At 44.3% G+C, this 22,295-nt stretch overlaps 1 protein-coding gene across 1 annotated transcript; it reads left to right on the top strand.

Moving 5' to 3' along the window:
- The first annotated feature begins 482 nt into the window (after positions 1 to 482).
- Positions 483 to 20,752, top strand: LOC134395931 (zinc finger protein RFP-like). Its single transcript, XM_063122205.1, has 7 exons — positions 483 to 918; positions 1,828 to 1,923; positions 11,323 to 11,553; positions 12,551 to 12,573; positions 13,123 to 13,238; positions 15,087 to 15,140; positions 19,510 to 20,752. The coding sequence occupies exons 1-7, from the start codon at positions 496 to 498 to the stop codon at positions 20,025 to 20,027; spliced, it is 1,461 nt and encodes a 486-aa protein (XP_062978275.1). The 5' UTR covers positions 483 to 495; the 3' UTR covers positions 20,028 to 20,752.
- Positions 20,753 to 22,295: the final 1,543 nt, after the last annotated feature.

Here is a 22,295-nt window from a genome sequence, read left to right on the forward strand (position 1 = left end):
AACTGTTAACAGATTCAGAAACTCTGTCCTCTTTTCCATATGGCCACCCTACCTACCGGTAGAAGCAGTGCGCATTGTTGAACTGCTGATCAACTCATTGGGTCAGGTTGGAAGCGACTGACAGTTGGAAGCGGTTAGAACTCTCTCTCTCTCTTTCTCTCCATTAATAAGAGAAATTAATAACAACCAAGTCTGTTACAAAGAACCAAGTGCGCCATAAACTTCCCCTCCAGCCCTTTCAAACTTCTGTGGAGTTTGTTCCCTCAAACTCCACAGAATTACCCCTAAAACTCTCGAAAGTGTTGACATTCGGATACTGCAACGCCTGTTCTACAGGGAACTTCTGTAAGTTTCAGCTCTGCAATGCTGCCTGCTGGAAAGCAACCAATCAGCATGAGACTAAGGAAGGAAGTTGCATTCTTTGCTCCTGTCCCTTTGCAGGCGGACATCCCAAACTTAGTTTCTATCTCGGCTAGCCTGCAGGCACAGGCAGTCATGGATACAAGCGCAGACAGCCCCATGCAAGGCCTGCAAAAGGCTGCCGTTTGCTCCATCTGCCTGGAATATTTCAAAGACCCCGTTTCCATAGACTGTGGGCACAACTTCTGTTTGGGCTGCATCACGCAATGCTGCGAGAAGTTCAGGAGTCGTTTCTGTTGCCCGCACTGCCGACGAAGGGCTTGCAAGAGAGACTTCAGACCTAACAGGGAACTGGCGAGCATGGTCGACATAGCCAAACGGCTCAAGCTGCAGGCTGAAAAAGTGGCGGGAGGGAAGGGAGCCTGCGGCAGGCACCAGGAGCCCCTGAAGCTCTTCTGTGAAGATGACCAAAGCCTCATCTGCGTGGTATGCGACAGATCCAAGGAACACCGAGCCCACACTGTGCTTCCCATAGAGGAGGCAGCCCTGAACTATAAGGTAAGACGGATACCGGCTGCATTTGAACAAGCAACTAAATTTTCTGTGTGTGACAGTTTGGATCCCGTTACAGCTGGAGCAGTACAGTTGTTCCAGGGGGATCAGTGTTTTCAAAGAAGTGATTTGCACAGAGACAAATTCCTGAAAGGCAGTTTTGCTAGGGCCAAAGCTTGGTGGCATGAATGCCAGTGTGGTGTAGTAGCTAAGATGTTGGACTGGGAGTTGGGAGATCCGGGTTCTAGCCCCCACTCAGCCATGGAAGCCCACTGGGTGACTTTGGGCCAGTCACAGACTCTCAGCCCAACCTACCTCACAGGGTTGTTGTTGCAAGGATAACATGGAGAGGAGGAGGATTATGTACGCCACCTTGGGTTCCTTGGAGGAAAAAAGGCAGGATATAAATGTAATTAATCAATAAATATTCATGCAATTAGCAACTGTGTGAATTTTCAGAATTTATTTTTTAAGTACATAGCAGGTGTGGAGGCCTTGGATCCGCATTAGGATCTTGGCATTGATGGTGGTGGGGCTTTAATACATTGCCTTCTAATGCAGATCCAATCCAGATTGGGACTCCTGCACTTGCTGTTTGCCTTGAAAGGAAAGTTTCCACTGAGCATGCAATGAACCTCTCCATCTCTTCTTCCATCTTATTTCTTCCCAGAAAAAATCTGCCAAGGAGGAAAAGGTGGAATAGCCGCACAACGCCTTTTGCCTGTTAGCACTTAGGAGCCCTCTGGAAGCGCCCTGCGATAAACCAGGGTCCCAATCCAAACTGAGAGCACCACACCTGTGATTTACTTTGAGAAGGAAAAAAAAAGACAGTGGCTCATTGTGTGAACAGTGGTGTCCTAATTATATTTGTCATTGCAAAATTATGTCTTTTCCTCTCCCCCCCGCCCCCTCCAGGAACAAATTCAGAATCAATCCCAGAGTCTTAAGCAAGAGAGAGCAAAGCTGCAGGAGCTTAAACAGGATGGTGAGAGGACAACAGAGGAGGGACTGGTAAATACAAGTTTCAGTTGTCCAACATAGACTGGGGAGGAAAAGCCTTGGAAGTCAGTTACTGAATGAAGAGCCATTGTGAGGGAAAGAGATGATCTACCTTATCTGAGCTTGCTCACCAGTTTCATGTTGTGTTCTGTGCCTGTGCGGGAATGTGATATGTGGGAGTCCCAGTTAGGTGTAGGCTGCCCTAACTGCTGTTGCAGCATACAACTGGGCACACTTTATACACTGGACTATGGGTATCGAGTGCGAAAAAGAAATCCCTCCCAGTCTGAAACCCTTAAATACTTATCTGTTAATAACATTTCTAAACTGCTCCTCATTCCCAAGGATCCTCAGGCCAGTGCACTCAACATTAAAAAAAACACAAATCCAATAGCAAAGCCAAATTAAGAAATAATAATAATAATAATAATAATAATAATAATAATAATAATAATAATAATAATAATGTTATTCATTTTATGAGCCACCCTAAAGCCAAAGCTCTCAAGGCAACATACATAATAAAAACTACAATAAAACCAGAGATAAAATGCATTAACTGTGCAGTCCTATCATGTCTTCTCTGAGACATAAGACCAACTGAGTTGAATGAGACTTACACACAGGTACACATGTATAAGATTGCAATATATATATTAAAGTTTTAAAAGCAGAAACAATATTATTATTTTTTAAAAGTAGAAATAAATATCCAAGCATCTCAAACATAGGAAAATATGGTTTTAAAACATAGCATTAAGATTATCCTTAAAAATACACCAAGCAGCAGTTAAAAATTATTTTAAAAGGCCTGGGAAACTAAAAAGGTCTTTGCTTGGTACTGGAAAATGTATTTTTGAATGTATTTATTTTATTACATTTCTATACCGCCCAATAACTGAAGTTAGCTGGGTAGGTCACAAAAATTAAAACAACAAAGAATAGCATAAAGCAGTATCTTTTATAAGAATACAGTAAAGGCTGTATTCTTATAATTGGAGTAATATTCTTATATTACTCGATATCTACCAGACCAATTTTGCTCATTTTTGTTTGAAACAGAACCTTAAGCAGTGTAGATTTGCAAAGCCCCATTTGCCCCTTCCTTTTAGGGTTGGGATCTTCAGTCTCCCATCAGCACCCCATTGATGCTGCTTCCTCAAGTGTCTCTGTTTAAAATTGTCCTTTCTTTCCAGCCACCCTAAAATGATTTTAAAATTATTATTATTATTATTATTATTATTATTATTATTATTATTATTATTATTATTGCTAAAGGCACTGTGCAGGCTGGGAAGTAGGCATCTCTGCAAAGGCTCCTCCTCCTCCTGGCTCTGCTTCAGCCTAGACTCAGAAGGCACATGGAGCGGGTGCAGAACAGGCTGGGCTAAGCCGAGACGCTGCTGCTTCCGCAGAGTCGGAAGCACATTACCCACATCATCTGCTGGTACAATGACTTAAAAGGTCCAGCTCCTCTCTAGATTCCCAATGGTTGGGATATTTTTATCGGCCAGTGCAACCCCAGAATTGTAACGTTTCACCCTCAAACGACATGGGCTTTGCACTGGTAAAATATAAAAGCTTAAAACTACTGTAGAAAAGTACAACCAGAATAAAACGTAGCAGCAATGCGGAGGTTTAAAATGCAGGTTTAAAACAGCAGAGCTAAAAGACTAAAATGCAAAAATGTCTGGGAAAATAAAAAGGTTTTGAACTTGGTCCAAAAGGAGTAAAATGTAGGTGCCAGGCAAACCTCTATAGGAAGCTCATTCCACAACTAGGGTGCCACAGCAAAAAAGGCCGTGTTCCCAGTAGCCACCCGCCTCACTTTGGCAGGTGCTCATGGAGAAGGACCCCTGAGGATGATCTTGGGTACGGGAGGAGCTGATCTTTCAGATAACCTGGCCCCAAGCTGTTTGGGGCTTTGAATGTTAGTACCAACACTTTGGATTGGGCCTGCGCATGGACGGGCAGCCAGTGCAGCTGGAAAAATACTGGTATAATATCTCACTGGCCTGTCCCCATTAATAATCTCACTGCCCTGTTTTGGAGCAGCTAAAGTTTCTGGACTGCTTTTGAAGGCAGCCCCACATATAATGCATTGCAGTAACCCAGGTTAACTAAATAGGTGCCAGGCAGACCTCTCTAAGGAGGGCATTCCATAATTTGGGGGCCAGCACAGAAAAGAGCCATTCATGAGTAACCACATAGCAAGAAATATAAATAATATAATATAATGTAGAAATATATCAGAAAATCTTGCATTTATGTAAAACTTTTCCTAATTGCTTCACATATACAGTTATAGTAATCGTTCCATCAGCACAGCAATATTATATCATGAGGAAGGAGTAGTTGCAAAACAACTTGCTGAAGGCCGTTGAGTGAGTTCATAGCTAACTGACATTTGAAGTTGGAGTAGGGTGTGGGTGTGGGGGAGAGACTTCTAGCTTGCCGTTAATTCATTTATACTATGGGGCCCAGAGAATGTCCTTTGATTACTTAGTGTTGTAGCACTGCTGAAACAGGAAGCTTAGTACATGTGCCCTGATCAGTGCTGTAATGGGAAACCACCGCATAAACTACTCTGAACTGTTAACCACACTTGCTCAGGCACATGTGTATCCAACATGAATCTGAATCTGGTTCTGTGGCCAGTGAGTGCACCCCTCAGGAACAATCGATGATTGGAGAATTAGACTGTTACGTCTTTCCTTTGTAGCCTTTGGCTCTATTCTCACCAGAGGACAGCCAACAATCTGTCTGGTAGAGCTGACTCAGAAAACTGTCACCTTGGCCAAAGTCAAAGGAAGTTGCATGCGTAACATAGGTTCATCAGTCTGAATCTGACGTTTTGTCCTAAACTCCCATCAAGCCCCAGCCAGCATAGCCAATGGTGAGGGTTGATGGAAGTTGTTGACCACCTTCTTTTAAATTTTGTTTTAACTGTTTTATTCTGTTTTTTATTTTAATTTTATCTTGTACACCACTCCGAATTTTTTCAATGGGGAGTGGTATATAAATATTCTAAATAAATAAATAATAATAAATAAGGACAGGGCAGGAATTTCAGGACATAATCAAGTAAGTGTGTTTATTAAAAGAAAGACAGAGACCACACCAGCATCTGAATGCAACATTACACATTAAGGGTATGATGCTGAAGCCTGTCCCAAAGGAGAGAGGAAACATTATTTATTTATTTATTTATTTATTTATTTACAATATTTATAGACTGCTCAATATCTAAAACAGATTCCACAGTGGTGAACATAGGTATAAACAGTAAAAGAATGAAGGTTTAAAAAACAAATTACAATTGTTCAATTTAAAACAAAGGAACAAGAAAAAAACAGTGGTTAGTCAGTTGAGGAATCATAGAATCATAGAATCATAGAATAGCAGAGTTGGAAGGGGCCTACAAGGCCATCGAGTCCAACCCCCTGCTCAATGCAGGAATCCACCCTAAAGCATCCCTGACAGATGGTTGTCCAGCTGCCTCTTGAATGCCTCTAGTGTGGGAGAGCCCACAACCTCCCTAGGTAGCTGATTCCATTGTCGCACTGCTCTAACAGTCAGGAAGTTTTTCCTGATGTCCATCCGGAATCTGGCTTCCTTTAACTTGAGCCCGTTATTCCGTGTCCTGCACTCTGGGAGGATCAAGAAGAGATCCTGGCCCTCCTCTGTGTGACAACCTTTTAAGTATTTGAAGAGTGCTATCATGTCTCCCCTCAATCTTCTCTTCTCCAGGCTAAACATGCCCAGTTCTTTCAGTCTCTCTTCATAGGGCTTTGTTTCTAGACCTCTGATCATCCTGGTTGCCCTCTTCTGAACACGCTCCAGCTTGTCTGCATCCTTCTTGAATTGTGGAGCCCAGAACTGGACGCAATACTCTAGATGAGGCCTAACCAGGGCCGAATAGAGAGGAACCAGTACCTCACGTGATTTGGAAGCTATACTTCTATTAATGCAGCCCAAAATAGCATTTGCCTTTCTTGCAGCCATATCGCACTGTTGGCTCATATTCAGCTTGTGATCTACAACAATTCCAAGATCCTTCTCGTTTGTAGTATTGCTGAGCCAAGTGTCCCCCATCTTGTAACTGTGCAATTGGTTTCTATTCCCTAAATGTAGAACTTGGCATTTATCCCTATTAAATTTCATTCTGTTGTTTTCAGCCCAGCACTCCAGCCTATCAAGATCACTTTGAAGTTTGTTTCTGTCTTCCAGGGTATTAGCTATCCCACCCAATTTTGTGTCATCTGCAAATTTGATCAGCGTTCCCTGCACCTCCTCGTCCAAATCATTAATAAAAATGTTGAAGAGCACTGGGCCCAGGACTGAGCCCTGCGGCACCCCACTCGTTGCCTCTCCCCAGTTTGAGAAGGTTCCATTGATAAGTACTCTTTGAGTCCGATTCTGTAGCCAACTGTGGATCCACCTAATAGTTGTTCCATCTAGCCCACTTTTAGCTAGTTTGTTAATCAGAATGTCATGTGGTACTTTGTCAAAAGCTTTGCTGAAGTCAAGATATATGACGTCCACAGCATTCCCACAGTCCACAAGGGAGGTTATCCTATCAAAAAATGAGATCAAATTAGTCTGACAGGATTTGTTCCTGACAAATCCATGTTGGCTTCTAGTAATCACTGCATTGGTTTCAAGGTGTTTACAGATTGACTTCTTTATAATCTGCTCCAGAATTTTCCCAGGGATGGATGTCAGACTGACTGGTCTGTAGTTCCCAGGTTCCTCCTTTTTGCCTTTTTTGAAGATAGGGACAACGTTAGCCCTCCTCCAGTCATCCGGCACCTCACCCGTCTTCCATGATTTTGCAAAGATAATAGACAAAGGTTCTGAGAGTTCTTCCGCTAGCTCCTTCATTACTCTTGGATGCAGTTCATCGGGCCCTGGAGATTTGAACTCATTCAAGGAAATTAGGTGTTCTTTGACCATTTCTTTATCAATCTCAAACTGCAATCCTGCCCCCTCAACGTCTGCTTCACTTTTTCCAGGGGGGTCATAGACCCGCTTTTGGGAGAAGACCGAGGCAAAGTAGGAATTGAGCACTTCAGCCTTTTCTTTGTCATCTGTTATCAATTTGCCATCCTCATTAAGCAGCTGAACCACCATTTCTTTCCTCTGTCTTTTACTACTCACGTATCTGAAGAAAGCCTTTTTATTGCTTTTAGCATCCCTCGCTAATCTCAGCTCATTCACAGCTTTAGCCTTCCTGACGCCATTTCGGCACTTCTGCGCCACTTGTCTGTACTCTTCTTTTGTAGCCTGGCCTTCCTTCCACTTCCTATATGTATCCCTTTTTGTTTTCAGTTCATCAATAAGCTTTTTGTGGAGCCACATTGGTTTCCTCTGTTGTCTTCTATCTTTTCTCCTTGTTGGAATTGTTTGTAACTGTGCCTTTAAAATTTCATTTTTTAGATACTCCCACCCATCCTGCACTCCTTTTCTCTTTAGGCTCCCTTGCCACGGGACCTTACTTATTATAGTTCTGAGTTTATTAAAATCAGCTTTCCTAAAATCCAGAGTACGTGTATGGCTACGCTCAACTTTTGTCTCCTTCATAATCAAGAATTCAAGTATGACGTGGTCACTTTCCCCCAGAGTTCCTGTAACTGCCACTTTATCCACTAAGTCATCCCTATTGGTCAATAACAAGTCAAGGATTGCCGATCCTCTAGTTCCTTCCACCACTTTCTGTAGGAGAAAGTTATCACCCATACATGTCAGGAATTTCTTGGAAGGGCCGCTTTTGGCAGTAATGGTCTCCCAACAGATATCAGGGTAATTGAAGTCCCCCATCACTACTACATCACACTTCCTTGAAACACTGGTAATTTGTTTCTCAAAAGTTTCATCCTCGTCTTCTCCTTGATTGGGTGGTCGGTAGTAGACTCCGATTATCATATTCTTTTTATTCCTAGCCCCATTTATTTTAATCCAGACGCTCTCGACGGGGCTCCCAATCTCATCCGCCTGTATTTCTGTGCAGGGATAGGTATTTTTAACATATAGTGCAACTCCACCTCCCTTTCTATTTCTTCTGTTCTTTTTGAACAAGTTATATCCTTCAATTGCTATATTCCAGTCATGGGAGTCATCCCACCAAGTTTCAGTTATACCTATCAAGTCGTATTTGCCTTCATGTAATAAGAGTTCAAGTTCATTCTGTTTGTTTCCCATGCTCTGGGCATTAGTATATAGACATCGAAGACCATGTGTTTTATAGTCTGGCTTTGTTCCTACCTTGTTGCAGACACTATTTTGGGACACTGTTGGAGCTGTTCTCTGTACTGTGGTGCATTGGCCTTCATCCATTGTTGCCTCAAAATTTATGTCTCCCACCCCCGTAAGATTCAGTTTAAAGCCCTCCTGATGAAGTTCTTCATGCTGTGGCCGAACTCATTCTTTCCAGCCCTTGTGAGGTGCAACCCATCCCTTGCCAGCAGTCCATGTTCCAAGTAGCGTAGCCCGTGGTCCCAGAATCCAAAGCTCTCACGACGGCACCACCTTCGAAGCCAGTCGTTCATCCGGAGTATTTTTCTTTCCCTTTCTAATCCTCTTCCAAGAACCGGGAGGATGGATGAGAAAACTACCTGGGCCCCAAAGTTCTTCAGTTTCTTTCCCAGAACTTCAAAGTCTGAAATGATTTCTTCATAGCTCTGCTTGGCGACATCATTTGTTCCCACATGGATGAGAAGAAAGGGGTATGTGTCCGTTGTCTTTATGAGCTTCGGTAACCTTTCAGTCACATCTCTAATCTGTGCTCCAGGGAGACAGCACACCTGGCGAGTCCATGGGTCTTCACGACATACTTGGGTTTCAATCCCACGCAGCAGGGAGTCTCCCACAACGACTACTCTTCTCTTCTTCTTGGTTGACCTACCTTCTGTCCCTTGGTCACTGTTGCATGGTGTCTCCTGTACTTCCTCCTCTGCAAACTGTCCTTCAGTCTCATTCTCCAGAAGCTGAAAGCGGTTGCTTAACTCCAATGGCCCCACCGGTGCAGAACGCCCTCTAATTCCTCCTCTCCTAACTGTCACTCTTTTCCAAGGAGTTTCCTCTTCATTGGCTTTCCTCCCCTCAGCATACTCCACTTCTGCTTCAGCTGGCTGTTGTTCTTCAATCTCATGTGCTTCTTGTTGCTGTTGCAGTTCCACCGTTCGGTCTAAGAACTCCTCGACTTCTCTTATTCCTTGGAGGGTGGACACTCGCTGCTCAAGTCCCCTCACTTTTTCTTCCAAAAGTGCCACCAGCTTGCACTTGTTGCAGGTATACGCCATGTTGAGCTCAGGCAGAAACACGAACATTGCACACCCTTTGCAGGTCACCACCTCTAGGGACTCCTTTCCATCCATATTGTCGATTTCTGCTTTGGTTTTTTTCCTTTTTGATTATAGTAGAATTGCCTTTGCTTTGTTGTGTCCTCTCTGAAGGTACACAACTATATGAGGATGTCTTAAGGGAAAGTAATCTTTTGGGTTTTTTTTGCTTTTGTTTGGTGGTGGTTTTGTGGGGTTTTTTTCTCTTTATGTTTTTCTTTTTTCTTTTTTCCCCACCTCTTTTTTATTTTTATTTTTTATTATTTTTTTATTATTTTATTTATTTTTTATTTTTTAAGAGGCCTCCCCCTTGACCTCCCCTGCCGAACTCCCCCTGTCAAACTCCTGTTTGCTCTTCCTGTTCGCTCACTCCCTGTTCGCTCGCTCCCTGGGAATCTGGCTTACTTTTATAGCTCCTACTTGAGCTGGGCCAGCTGCTCTTCCCTGCTTCTGCTTAGCTCCAAGTCAGGAACCAGAAAGGACTTCTCGAAACAGAGTTGTTTTCAGGAGGCGCCAGGAGCAGCCTAGTGTCGGCGCCTGCCTGACCTCCAGGGGCTGGGAGTTCCACAGAGAAGGGGCCGCTACACTAAAGGCTCTTATGGGCAAGAAGGCTGGAACATGAGGTGATCGGGTATGAGAACAAGCAACCAGCCCACTGGGAGTTTCAAGAGTGAGTTAGGCAAGACAGCTGCCAGCAAGATGGCTCTCAAAAGCACCCCAAGCACCCTCAGCCAAGGACGGTGATAATCTGAAGAACTTAGAAAACAAAAGACAGGGTGAGTCTTCTGAAAAGGGGATATTTGTGTATTGTACTGAGGTCCCAGGGAAAGATTTCTTGCCCCTTTGTTGGGAGGCATATCTGACAGAATGCGGCTGAGCAAATATGTGAACTACTTGTAGATAACTGATGTTTATGTATCTGATCAAGTAGCTTTATTTGCTGTCGTGGCAAAGAGATTAGAGCAAAGGTCCTAAAAAAAATGGCGCTGTAAGATGCGCACATGATGAATTGATTGGGTTGGCTTGTTCAGTCTCTGTGTGTGATACTATGTCTGTCTTGTGGTCGTATACTAAGAACCTATGATTATATGCAATAAAATCAGCAGACTGACTGAAAAGGAAGTTTTCATGAGAAACAAAATGCTCCATTCAAGTAAAAAACACACCAAAACATCTCCTTGCAATTTAGGAGAAAGAATCTAAGCTGGCCTTAGTCCTTGTCATGCTGGTTTTCTACTTGCAGGGGAGCTTAATTTTTTTTTTAAAACCCCTACCTGAAGTCTGCGGTTGTACAATCCAGAACATTACCACATCATTCTTCCCTCATTGTGCTGCATATGTAGATCAGTTCTCTCTTGGGAGTAAGTTGAGGAGATGCATTTGTAATATGAAAACTACCAAGAGATTTATGGCATCTTAAAGACAAGCAAATTTATTTTGGCATAAGCTTTGGTGCACTGCAAATGATGAAGTGGGCAGTGTGAACCCAGGCTTATGCCAGAAGTTCCCATTTCTGTAGCTGTCTTTCACACTAGAAAAGACCAAACAGCCAAAGGAGGAGGCCTTGTGCCAGGATGAACACCTATCCTAAAGATCTGAGATTGGGCTGGTCTCTTGAATTGACTTCAGAGCATTAGAGTCCCTGAGTGATGGAGTAGAGGGGAGGGGGGGGTTTGCAAGCAGAAGGTCCCAGGTTCGGCCCCCAGCATCTCCAGGCTGGGCTCAGAAAGACTCCTGCCTGCGAGCCACTCCAGTCATGTTGACAATATTGGGCAATTTCATGCATTAACTGACAGTACTGATGAGAGCCTTTGTAGTCATCCAACTCAGTTGGCTGCTCACCCATTCACCACCCACAAAATCTCTTTTCGGAAATCGTTCCTGGCAATTCTGAATGTGTCTGGCTTACAATCTTTTTCTTGAGGTACTAGTTGTTGTTTTAAACTTGCATGAAGTATTTTACATATGGGATGAACATTCGAACATGTGAATGACCCATCTGCACTGCTGTCCATTCTGTCACCTCATTCCACTGTACTTACCTTTTCCTCTATGGGCCTTTTAATTGTAGAGAAAGTTAGATGCTGAAAGGACGAAGGTGGTCTCTGAATTTGAACAGCTGCATCAATTTCTTGAAGAAATGGAGCAGGCCCTTCTGGACCAACTGAATGGGCTGGAGCAGGAGATTAAGGAAGGGCAGAAGGAAAATAGTGCCAGATTTTCTGAGGGGATTTCTGATCTTGGGGACCTGATCAATGAGATGGATGAGAAGTGTAAAAAGCCGGATAGTGAATTCCTGCAGGTGCGAACATGAATCTTTGCCAAGAAATGTTGACTGAGGACTAATAATGGGTAAACTATGCGGGTCTGAGAGTCCTGGATTCAGTAGCGACAATAGAATTTAGGGGTTATCATACAAGGGCTGTTTGCACATCATGACAGCCCATCCTGGCTTAATTTACCCATGAGGGTGGGGTGTTGTGCTGGGTGCCCACAGGCGTCATTTTTGCATGGCGCCTGTGGGCACCTGGCTTGTTGTGCTAACCCAGGCAGCAGGGGTTGGTTGAGAATTGGACAACCCACAAATAATCCTTAAACAACCCATGATTTATTTGAGGGTTGTCTTATCCTCAATTAATCCCTGCTGCCTGGGTTCGCATGTCATGACAAGCCACGGCAAGCATGGGACCACGCAACAGCCCCTGCAAGTAAATGAAGTCATGGTGGGCTGTTGTGCCAGCAAACCAGATCATAGATTAGGGCTAAGCAAGATATACCAGGGCATGTTTGTGCAGTGCAAGGGCTTTTGTTAAAATGCTGGCCGTAGTTGTGAGGATAAAAACAGAGAGGAGGAGGAATATGTATGCCGCCTTGGGTTCTTTGGAGGAAAAAAGGTGGAATATAAATGTAATAAATAATAATAATACAGCCCACTGCATGATACTAGGCTATGGTGTGTGTGAGGTACATTTTGAATATGCAACCCCCACTTCAGGTTGTTGTGTCATGTGAACCCAGTGAGCATGGGCTATGTGAGGGTTAAATAACCCATCATTTGTTTTAGGATTACGCAAGGATTTTTTAAACTTTGCCTAACCCACATCACCAGGTTCACATGTCATGGCAACCGCTGAGGGAGGTGGGGCAGACCTATAACATGATACTTGGAGGCACAGTGGGTCATCTTGGGTTAAATAACCCATAATGATCCATGGTGTGTCATGCAAGCTGGACACTATGTCAGCAGAATATACTTGTAAAGTTCACATTCTCTTTCTTCTCTTTTCTCAAACCTCCAGAATGTCAAGGAGATATTGACCAGGTATGTGTTTTTTTCCCAACTCTTCCAAGGGCAGGTTCATACATGTACCTACCTCACTTGATTCCTGAACACATGAAAATTTTTGACCAAATTTTAAATACACCAACAGAAAGGTCCAGGTGGATGCCAGAAGGTATAGATTTGGAACAACATGCAGGAGTATAGCGGATGTAATCTTTGGTTTATGGGGAGGTGGCCTGGACAGACAGAAAATCAGATAAGTGAGAACAAAGCAATTGTGACATTTAACAGTTAAGGGATTTTAAAGAAGTAGGCTATGAGAAGCGAGAGCCAAAGCAGAGAGCAGAAAATAGAAGTAACCTGGTGATGATAGGATTGGAGGAACTGAAGAATTCAAGACAATAAGAAAAGGTTTGATGGAAGAGACAGGAAAGCCATTCAAAACAAGTCATGTGAGAGTATTTTGAAGAGCCATAGCAAGGGAAGCTTGCCAGACTTACTTCCCGTGTTGTATCTGCTCCCAAGCCAAAATGATCTTGCCTCAGAATGCATACAAGAATAATTTAGTTTGAGTTTTCTCCTTGCTAGGTCTAAGAGGAGATCATTTCATTTGCCAGCCAAGGCTTCTCCAGATCTGAAAGAGGAACTTAGGAAATTTGCGAAGAAAACCATTTCCCTAGCAGAAACCCTGAAGAAATTCAGAGGTAAAGGAAAACTATTTCTGGTCGTAACCATTCCAACCCTTCTTCAGCCTGGGTTCCTCTCGTGTTGTCAGAAATGTGCCAGCTTTTGTCATTGACCTGGTTCACACAATCATTGCAGCAGGCCACTGTGACTTATTTCTGAGTGGATTGTAGCATCCCATGGGTACCCAGTTGCCAGTTCACAAGGGAAGGCTGTTGTTTGTGGGCTTCTTGGAGGCATCTGGTTGGCCTCTGTGGGAAGCTGGATGCTGGACTGCAAGGACCACCCAGGTCCGATCCAGCAGGGATCTGCTTATCTCCATATGATTTATTTTATATAATGCAGCTTCAAGGCCTGCAATTGAAGGGGGACTGGGATGGCAGTGGGGAGAGGGGGCTTGATCTTCCCTTGAGCTATTTTCCTATGAAAAAGCAGCCGCCCTCTTGTTACTTTTGCCCCCTGGTGAAAAAGGCACAGGTACCCCACTGTCAGTAGACAAGAAAGCAGAAGTTCTGTTCGGAAGAGAAGGGTGTTTGGGTGGTGGCGGTAATGGGAGTTCTTCCTGCAGGAGCTTATATTTATAGAACTGTGGGAAATGCACTGCCTAATATGCTGATTCCTCTAGTTGGCAAAGGGGATGAACATGGATTCTTCACAATGGAGGATCTGAAACAGGATTGTAGAATCTCTTTCCACCTGAGGGCCAAATTCTATGCCAAAGAAGCTGTCAGGGGCTGCACTTTAGTGGTGGGTGTGGCTGAAGGCAAAAGAGGTGTGGCCAAAGGCAAAGGGGGCAAGGCCAGAACACCAGCATATTTTAGCTTAAAACCAGTAACTAAATCTTAGGAGAGGCATTTCAGCACTTTAGAATGGGAAAGAACTGCATAAAACCTGGGAAACTACCAAATGGTCGCCAGTTCAGGGTGGGATCAGGGGATCAAAGATCTATCTAGGGAACCCAGGATAGCCAAATTTGACCCCTCCCAGGCCTGAAGTTCTGCACCACTGATCTAAAAGGAACCTGCAAAGATGATCTATTTGGTAGGCCTTGGACTCTGCAGAGCTGCATGTAACACTTCCCTTTCATGTCCTCACAGCCTAGCAGCTCTTTCTGCTTCATAAAATGGAAGGGGCAAGACATTCACCAGACCAGTTGGCTGGTGAATGGGGAAGTGGCTTTCCCCCCCAGCCCAGGTTCCAGACCACCGTTAGCAATGGAAAGACAGCGCTGGAAATTCCATGGGAGGGAAAGTGATGGCAGAGAGGGGCAGGTGGGTAGGAGTTGGAGAGGGAAGTCAGGAGTTGAGGGAAGAATGTAACATCCCTTGTCTGCCTGCCAGCCATTTCTGTCCTGAACCTATCCCCTCCAACCCACCTTGCAGAGTAACACAGGGTGGACAACCTGTGACCCTTCAGAGGATGATGGTGTTGGACTCTTCAGCCCCAGCCAGCAGGACCAATGGCCAGAGATAATGGGAGTTGGAGTCTTAACAACATTCAGAGGGCCACAGGCTCCCCAGCCTGGGGTGGGTGGGAGAAACGCATAGGCTTTGACCATATATTTCTGCCTTCAAAGGCTTGCTAAATTCAGGCATCACCTAGCTCCTGTACCTACTTCCTTACCCTTCTATAGATGCTTCTCTTGCCCCATCTCACTTCCTGGAATATGGATTGAGTGGCACATTGGATTCCAGATTTCCTGGTAATAAAACTGGGCTCACTCTCTGCCTCTGAACGTCAGCTTCTTCTTCCATGATTGTCTTCCCATTATGGAATCATAACACATGAAAAAATCAAACAATGTAGCATGAAATCAGAAGTCTTATATCTCACTACCACTCCTTTCTCTCTCTCTCTCTTTTCTCTAGACTCTTTACACATTGAACTTCAAGAAAAAGAGGAGGAGGTGCCTTCAACCGTAGGTGTGCAGGAAAATCAGACGTACATGTTGTGCCTAAAGAATGATGGGGGTTTCCATGAATAATTCCCAAGCTACAGATTATTCTAGCTATTGGTCTTTGGGGCTCTGAATTAATTTGCTAAAGTAAGACTAAGCTGCTGTGATTGATTCAGTATACAGAAGCAACTTTCCAAGAAAGACAGATAATTTCCTTCTAGTACCTGATGTAGTTGAAAAGATCCCATGTGGAAACAGGGCTGGCCTAGGCAAACTTACTTCCGTTTCCCCATATGGCATTTTAGTGTCACATCACTCCCTCCCCATGCTCCTGAGGGAAATGAAGATAATGGCGGCTGCTCTAGCTATTTTGTCTGGCACTTCTCCACTGAGCACTGCTACCTGCTCCCCCACCTGCCCACACTTGTCAGGTGGCAGTGGCCGACAGCAGCACTCTGTCTAGTGCTCGGCAAAGAAGTACCAAATGGATCAGCTTTAGTAGCTGCTATTATTATTATTTTTATTATTATTATTTATTTATATAGCACCATCAATGTACATGGTGCTGTACAGAGTAAAACAGTAAATAGCAAGCTGCTGCCATCTTCTTTACCTCAGAATGTCTTTAAGCCCCAACATATGCCTAGACCTCTAGGCCCAGAAGCATTCTGAGGTAATAAATGCAGTGGTTGCTGCAGCTGCTTTGCTTGGCACTTCTCTCCAGCATGCTAGGCTAAAACAAAAATTTATGATAACATTTTTTTAAAAGGTTGACGGGTTTACTATGTCAGCCCTGGTGGACCCTATGGCCCAAGCATTTGCCTCACCATGCCTGATGCTGACACTGGGCATGTATGGGAGTGACAGTGATTTATAATTATATGGTGTAACCTTGTTGGAAATGATCCTGTCTGGTCAGTAGGTGGAGGATTGCTCTTAGAGTGTCACCCAAGAAGATCCCCACAAGTACTGTTTATTACATTTCTGATCCTGCCTTTCCTCTGAAGAGATCAGGGTGTTGTACATAAAGGTCTCCTTGAATCAGGGGTGAGCAACCTGTGACCCTCCAGATGTTTGGGCCTGTAACTCCCATCATAATCTTGCACCCTTGGCTGTGCTGGGTGGGGCTGACGGAAGTTATAGGCCAAAACAACTGGGGGCCACAAGTTGCCCACCCCTTCCTTGTATGGAAAACAATCAAGCACATTATAGACAGGAGTAGAATAGCATTTTTGTAAGGTATCTGTATGATGAAATTATGGCTTGGATGAGGACCAATATACTGAAGCTGATTCCTAGTAAGACAGAGACACTATGGGTTGGCAGTTCCCATGTGTCGGAATTAGGATGTTGGCCTGTTTTGGGTGGGGTTGCATTCCCTTTGAAGGAGCAGGTCTGTAGTTTGGGGGTGTTCTTGGATCTATCTTTATCACTAGTGGGCCAGAGCACCCATTACCAACTGTTAAGCTAACTACAGCCACTCCTGGATAGAGACAGCCCAGCCATGATGATCCATGCACTGGTAACCTCATGATTAGACTACTGTAATGCATTCTTTGTGGGGCTGCCCTTGTGGGTGGTTCAGAAGCTGCAGCTAGTGTAGAATGCAGCAGCTAAGGTACTCACTGGGGCACATAGTTATGCTCACATAGCACCTGTGTTAAAAGAAGTGCAGTGGCTGCTTATTAGCTACCAAGCTGCATGCAAGGTTATGTTATTGTCATACAAAGTCCTAAACAACTTTTGTAAGCTACTTAGAGAGCTTTGGCTATGGGGTGGTATAGAAAGGTAAATCATCTTCATCATCTTGGGACCAGGATACCTAGCAGACTGCCTTCCTTTATACAAACCCAGGCAACCTTTAAGATCATCAGAGACCTTGCTGGTCATTCCGAAATGAACTGAATGTCGCCATGCATTACCTCAATGGCAGGCTTTCTCTGTTGCTGCACCCACCTTTTGGGAAACCCTCCCTCGTGCAGTTCAGGGGGCAGAAAATGTGGCATCTTTTAAACGCATCCTGAAAGCACATTTATTCACCCAAGTTTTCCCTGGGCTGTAATTAAATTAATCCTACTGCTCCATTTTACTGCTCCTTGAATTGTTTTTATTATAGTTGGAAGTGTTTTTAATGTTGTATTTTAAATGTGATTTTAATATTTATTGTGAACTGCTGAGTGATTTCATTACATTCAGCGGTATAGAAGTGTCACAAATAAATAAATAAAACATGTGTTTCCATCTGCAGGGCAGATAACAGCTTCAGGGGGCAGGGGGAGAAGAGATTTTCACTTCAAAAATGGTGAAAGGGTGGAAGATTTAACCTCTTTCCTCAGGATTGTAGGCTTGATCCTAACTGGACCATGCTGCTGCTTCTATTAAGGCTTTTTTAAAAAAAACCTGAGAGATCATATACTATACATAGATCTCCCGAAGTTGCCTCTAATTTAGTCCTTAGGCTGGAGAGACCTGCATTCAAATCCCCGATTGGACCGAAACCTTATTTTGGGCCAGATGCTCTCAGGCTAACTTACTTCACAGTGCTCTTGTAAGGTAAAAGGGGAGGGGCCTTGTATGACACTCTGAGCTCTTTAGAGGAAGGGCTGGGTAACAAATGTAAAAAATAATACTTGTGGAAAACTTGTCAGGTGCTAACTTTATCACTAGGCAGGCAGTTCCTAGGACCACCCTTTCCATGGGGAAGCAGTAATGGAGTATAAGTTAAGAATTGTTAATTAGAACTTCCATGTTCAAAGGCAGTATACCTCTAAGTACTAGGTATGAGGAATAACAGGGGAAAGACACTTGACTGGCCGCTGCTGGAAACAGGATATTGAGCTAGATGGTGGGCGTTCTAACATTACATCCAGTGCAGCTCTGGAAAGGCAATGGTAAAGGAAGGAACAGAGGCTCCAATCTACACAGGCCTAGACATAAATTTGCTATGGGTACGATCAGCTTAAACATGGTACCTGCCCATCTCTCCTTGTCAGGCCCAGAGATTCAGCTGTGATGGGTTACTGCACTGAAGAAGTTTGCTTTTTGTCATACACAGAAGCTGAATGTGTGGAAAAGGGGTGAGAGAGGCATTGGCTTATAGCCCAGAAAATGATGAAGTCACAACAAGATTAGGAGAGATGCTGAGATGGAATTTGTTTAACGTCTGCTGAAAATTTGGATGAACATAGAGAATGTTGTTGTTGTTGTTTTCTCCGATGAACATAAAAACCCAAGAATGGGGAACTTCGGATAGGCTCTCTTTCTCAGAAACTGACAAAAGTGAACAGACCACTAGATCTCTTAATATTGACCGATAATATGAGCTGCTGTGAAATTTAGACTGAGTCAGGAGAGTTTCACTTTTAAGTAGATGGACATGGAAATCTATCACACACACCCCGAATGATGTTGGACTCCAGCTTCCATCAGCCCTAGCCAGTGTGGTCAGGAATGATGGGGGTTGGAGTCCAACAAGATTTGGGAGGCCACAGGTTTCTACACCATTGCTGTAACCTGATAAGCCAATGAGAGTCAGTGTGGTGTAGTAATTAGAGTGTTCAATTGGGATTCGGAAGATCTGGGCTCTGATCCCCACTTGGCCATGAAGCTTACTGGGTGATTTTGGGTCAGTTACTGACTCTCAGCTTAGCGTACATCACAGGGTTGTTGTTGGGAATAAAATGGAGAGGACGAAGCCATGTAAGCCGCCTTGGTTCCTTGTAAGAGGAAAAAACAGTGGAATATAAATGTAATAATAATAGGAACGACTGGAGTTTACCTATGTCTATATTTTAGAAGTTGCTTTTGTTTTTTATCCATGGCCATTCTATTCAGCAGTGTACCTCAATAAACTACCTATTTTGTGTCTGTTATAATATTGAGTCAGTGGCCTAACTGGTTTAGCCTACCCTGAGTGCTGATTTTCCTTGCTGGATTGGCCAGGAAGGCTAGATGCTAGGGCAGGGGTGGACAACTTGTGATGTAGTGGTTGGAGTGTTGGACTAGGACTGGGGAGACTCAGGTTCAAATCCCCACTCGGTCATGAAGCTCATTAGATAACTTTGGGGCTAGGGACTGTCTCGGCCTAACTTACCTCACAAGGCTGTTGTTAGGATAAAATGAAGAGGAGGAGGAATCTGTACCATGCCTTGGGCTCCTTGGAAGAAAAGGTAGGATATAAATGTAATAAATACACAAATAAATAAATCATCCCTAGCCAGGATAGCGAATGGCGAGTGCTGATAACAGTTGTAGGCCAAAACATCTGGAGGGCCCCAAGTTACCCACTCCTTTTTCTAGGGGACCCCGCCATAAGGATCATGTGCCACCCTCTGGTAAACTAGTGGTGCAGGGCATCCACCCTTATCCTATGTTTCTGTCTTGTCTCTTTGCAGCTGATGTGACGCTGGACCTGGACACAGCAGGCCCCTATGTCATCCTGTCCGACAATGGGAAAAGCGTGAGGTTGGGAGGCGTACGGCAGAAACGCACCAAGTCTCGGGACCAGTTCAACGTGTACCCCTGCGTACTCGGCTGCAATGGGTTTACCTCAGGGAGGCACTCCTGGGAGGTAGAAGTGGTGGAAAGGGGGTGTTGGGCAATGGGCGTAGCCAGAGACTCCGTGAAGCGGAAGAAGAGACTGAGCTTCCGTCCCGAAGAGGGCATCTGGGCTTTAGAGCACTTGGGGGCTGATCATTACAGGGCTCTTACCTCCCCTCCGACCCCCCTGCCCCTGAGCAAGGGCTACGAAAGGATCCGGGTGTGTCTGGACTACGAAGGCGGCATGGTGGCTTTTTTTGATGCAGTGAATGGCAACTGGATCTTCACATTCCCCACAAGCCTTTTTGCAGGGGAGAGAATCCATCCTTGGTTTTGGGTTGGGCTCCGGTCCCACCTCAGACTATTTCCCTAGGTTTGCACAAACCATTTCGTTAAAGAGCGACAACTAGGCGTAATGGCCCCTGGATTATTTTTGCGCAGCAAGTTGGCCCCACAGAAGCAGAGTGGGGGAAAAACACCATACTGTAGCTGTCTCATGCTTCCTTGTGTGCCCCCAGTATATTTCTAATCAATGCCTTTCCAGGTGTCTACAATGCTGTGATGAGATAGATTTCACCTCTGGTTTAAATGTGAATACGTTGTTTGTTTGAAGCATGTATTCTAAAAGCTGCAAGAGAATCTACCTCTTTGAGAAGCTGGGCCACCTGAGAATCTATACAGTTCATATGTACCTGTTGTAAGAACAGTACGTGACAAAATCTACACCGACAAGGGGAAAGCTGCATTCCCATTCATAAGAAAACTCTTGGCTGTTTGTAACATTTGGCAACTAACCTGTGCAGAGGGATAGATCTGCACTGGTATTTTAATGTAGGCTCACTCCAAAAAGACCCGAACTAAAGCAGATCTTCCATTTTTCTTTTTCTTTTTTAAAGCAACAGATGGATTTCAAGAACTGAGAAAGATCTTTCTCCTTTCAAGGAGCCATATGGCTGAAATCGCTCACCGAGGTTCCTGGTCAGATTGTTGGCTCCTTCAGCCTTTTGAGTTATGAGATTCAGTAGAAGAACATCTATCACAGCTACTGAATATAGTTATAGGAACAGACTTTGAAAGATGTTCTGTTTGTTTTGAAGGGGTGGGGTAAAGGGATTGTCAGAATCCTTAAAATCACTGGGCTGGGGAGGGGGGTACTGGGGGCTCTGAAACCAAACCTTTACTGTAACTGCTGTCAGTGTACATAACAGTTAAAGAAATGAAAATAAATAGCCATAATATAGTCTTATCAGTAGTTCATGTTTGCATAGTAGGGTGTAAAAGACAAGTTATAGGCAAGGGGGGAAAGACAGCCATCTTCCCACCCATAGATGGGTCGCTCAACCATGTGTTGGAACTAGACTAGCAAATTTACCAGGGACAATTCTTATTTATAACAGGAATGGGGAGATGTGAGCTCCTTCTGCGGGTTGCTGCACCATCTGTAATCCTTGGAGCGATGTGTGGGGGAGCTGGAAGATAAAATGTAAGGGACACCATAGTATTTCCAATTTATACTTGATTATCAGTACCAAGTTAAATTATGTATTTTTAACTCAGGAATAACCTTGTCCTTCCATGATCACACCAAGATATAAAGTCAGCTCATGGTTGTAGACAGCTGGATATCTTTTTCCAGTGCCTAGCCATAATATTATGATAATGTCAAAGCATTTATTTTTTAAATAGAGTACGTACCACAGTGAATGCCACCATCTGTTTCTAGTATAGCATTGAAAAGGCAGATTTAGCTTCAAGCATTACTTTGTTTAGCCCAGTCTTTCCCAACTGTGGGCCCCCAGAAGTTGCTGGACTACAACTCCTATCATCCCATGCCATTGCCCATGCTGATGGGGATGATGGAACATATAGTCCAGCAACACCTGGGGACCCAAAGTTGGTTATGTCTGGGGCATATCTATATCTGAAAAGTTCCCCCTCCATCCAAATTCTGAACATGCACCATATAATGCTTGGCTCTACTGTTGCAGAGGGCCACACAAGATTTCTCTCTGAAAAATCATAGAATCATAGAATAGCAGAGTTGGAAGGGTCCTAAAAGGCCATCAAGTCCAACCCCCTGCTCAATGCAGGAATCCACCCTAAAGCATCCCTGACAGATGGTTGTCCAGCTGCCTCTTGAAGGCCTCTAGTGTGGGAGAGCCCACAACCTCCCTAGTCATACTGTTGTAAAAGTCAGGAAGTTTTTCCTGATGTCCAGCTGGAATCTGGCTTCCTTTAACTTGAGCCCGTTATTCCGTGTCCTGCACTCTGGGAGGATCGAGAAGAGATCCTGGCCCTCCTCTGTGTGACCACCTTTTAAGTATTTGAAGAGTGCTATCATGTCTCCCCTCAATCTTCTCTTCTCCAGGCTAAACATGCCCAGTTCCTTCAGTCTCTCTTCATAGGGCTTTGTTTCCAGACCCCTGATCATCCTGGTTGCCCTCGTCTGAACACGCTCCAGCTTGTCTGCGTCCTTGAATTGTGGAGCCCAGAACTGGATGCAATACTCTAGATGAGGCCTAACCAGGGCCGAATAGAGAGGAACCAGTAGCTCACGTGATTTGGAGTGAATATTCAATTCACTCTACTAAGTTAATGTAGTCAGCCTTTCAGAGTAAGACAGACCCCCACATTTTAAAAA

Source organism: Elgaria multicarinata, chromosome 3 (genome assembly GCF_023053635.1).
Source record: "Elgaria multicarinata webbii isolate HBS135686 ecotype San Diego chromosome 3, rElgMul1.1.pri, whole genome shotgun sequence".
Lineage (NCBI taxonomy): Eukaryota > Metazoa > Chordata > Lepidosauria > Squamata > Anguidae > Elgaria > Elgaria multicarinata.

Coding starts and splice junctions, on each gene's coding strand:
- LOC134395931 (XM_063122205.1), top strand. CDS start 496: ATGGATACAAGCGCAGACAGCCCCATGCAAGGCCTGCAAAAGGCTGCC. Junction 11,554..12,550: donor CGGATAGTGAATTCCTGCAG/GTGCGAACATGA, acceptor TCAAACCTCCAG/AATGTCAAGGAGATATTGAC. Junction 12,574..13,122: donor GTCAAGGAGATATTGACCAG/GTATGTGTTTTT, acceptor TCTCCTTGCTAG/GTCTAAGAGGAGATCATTTC.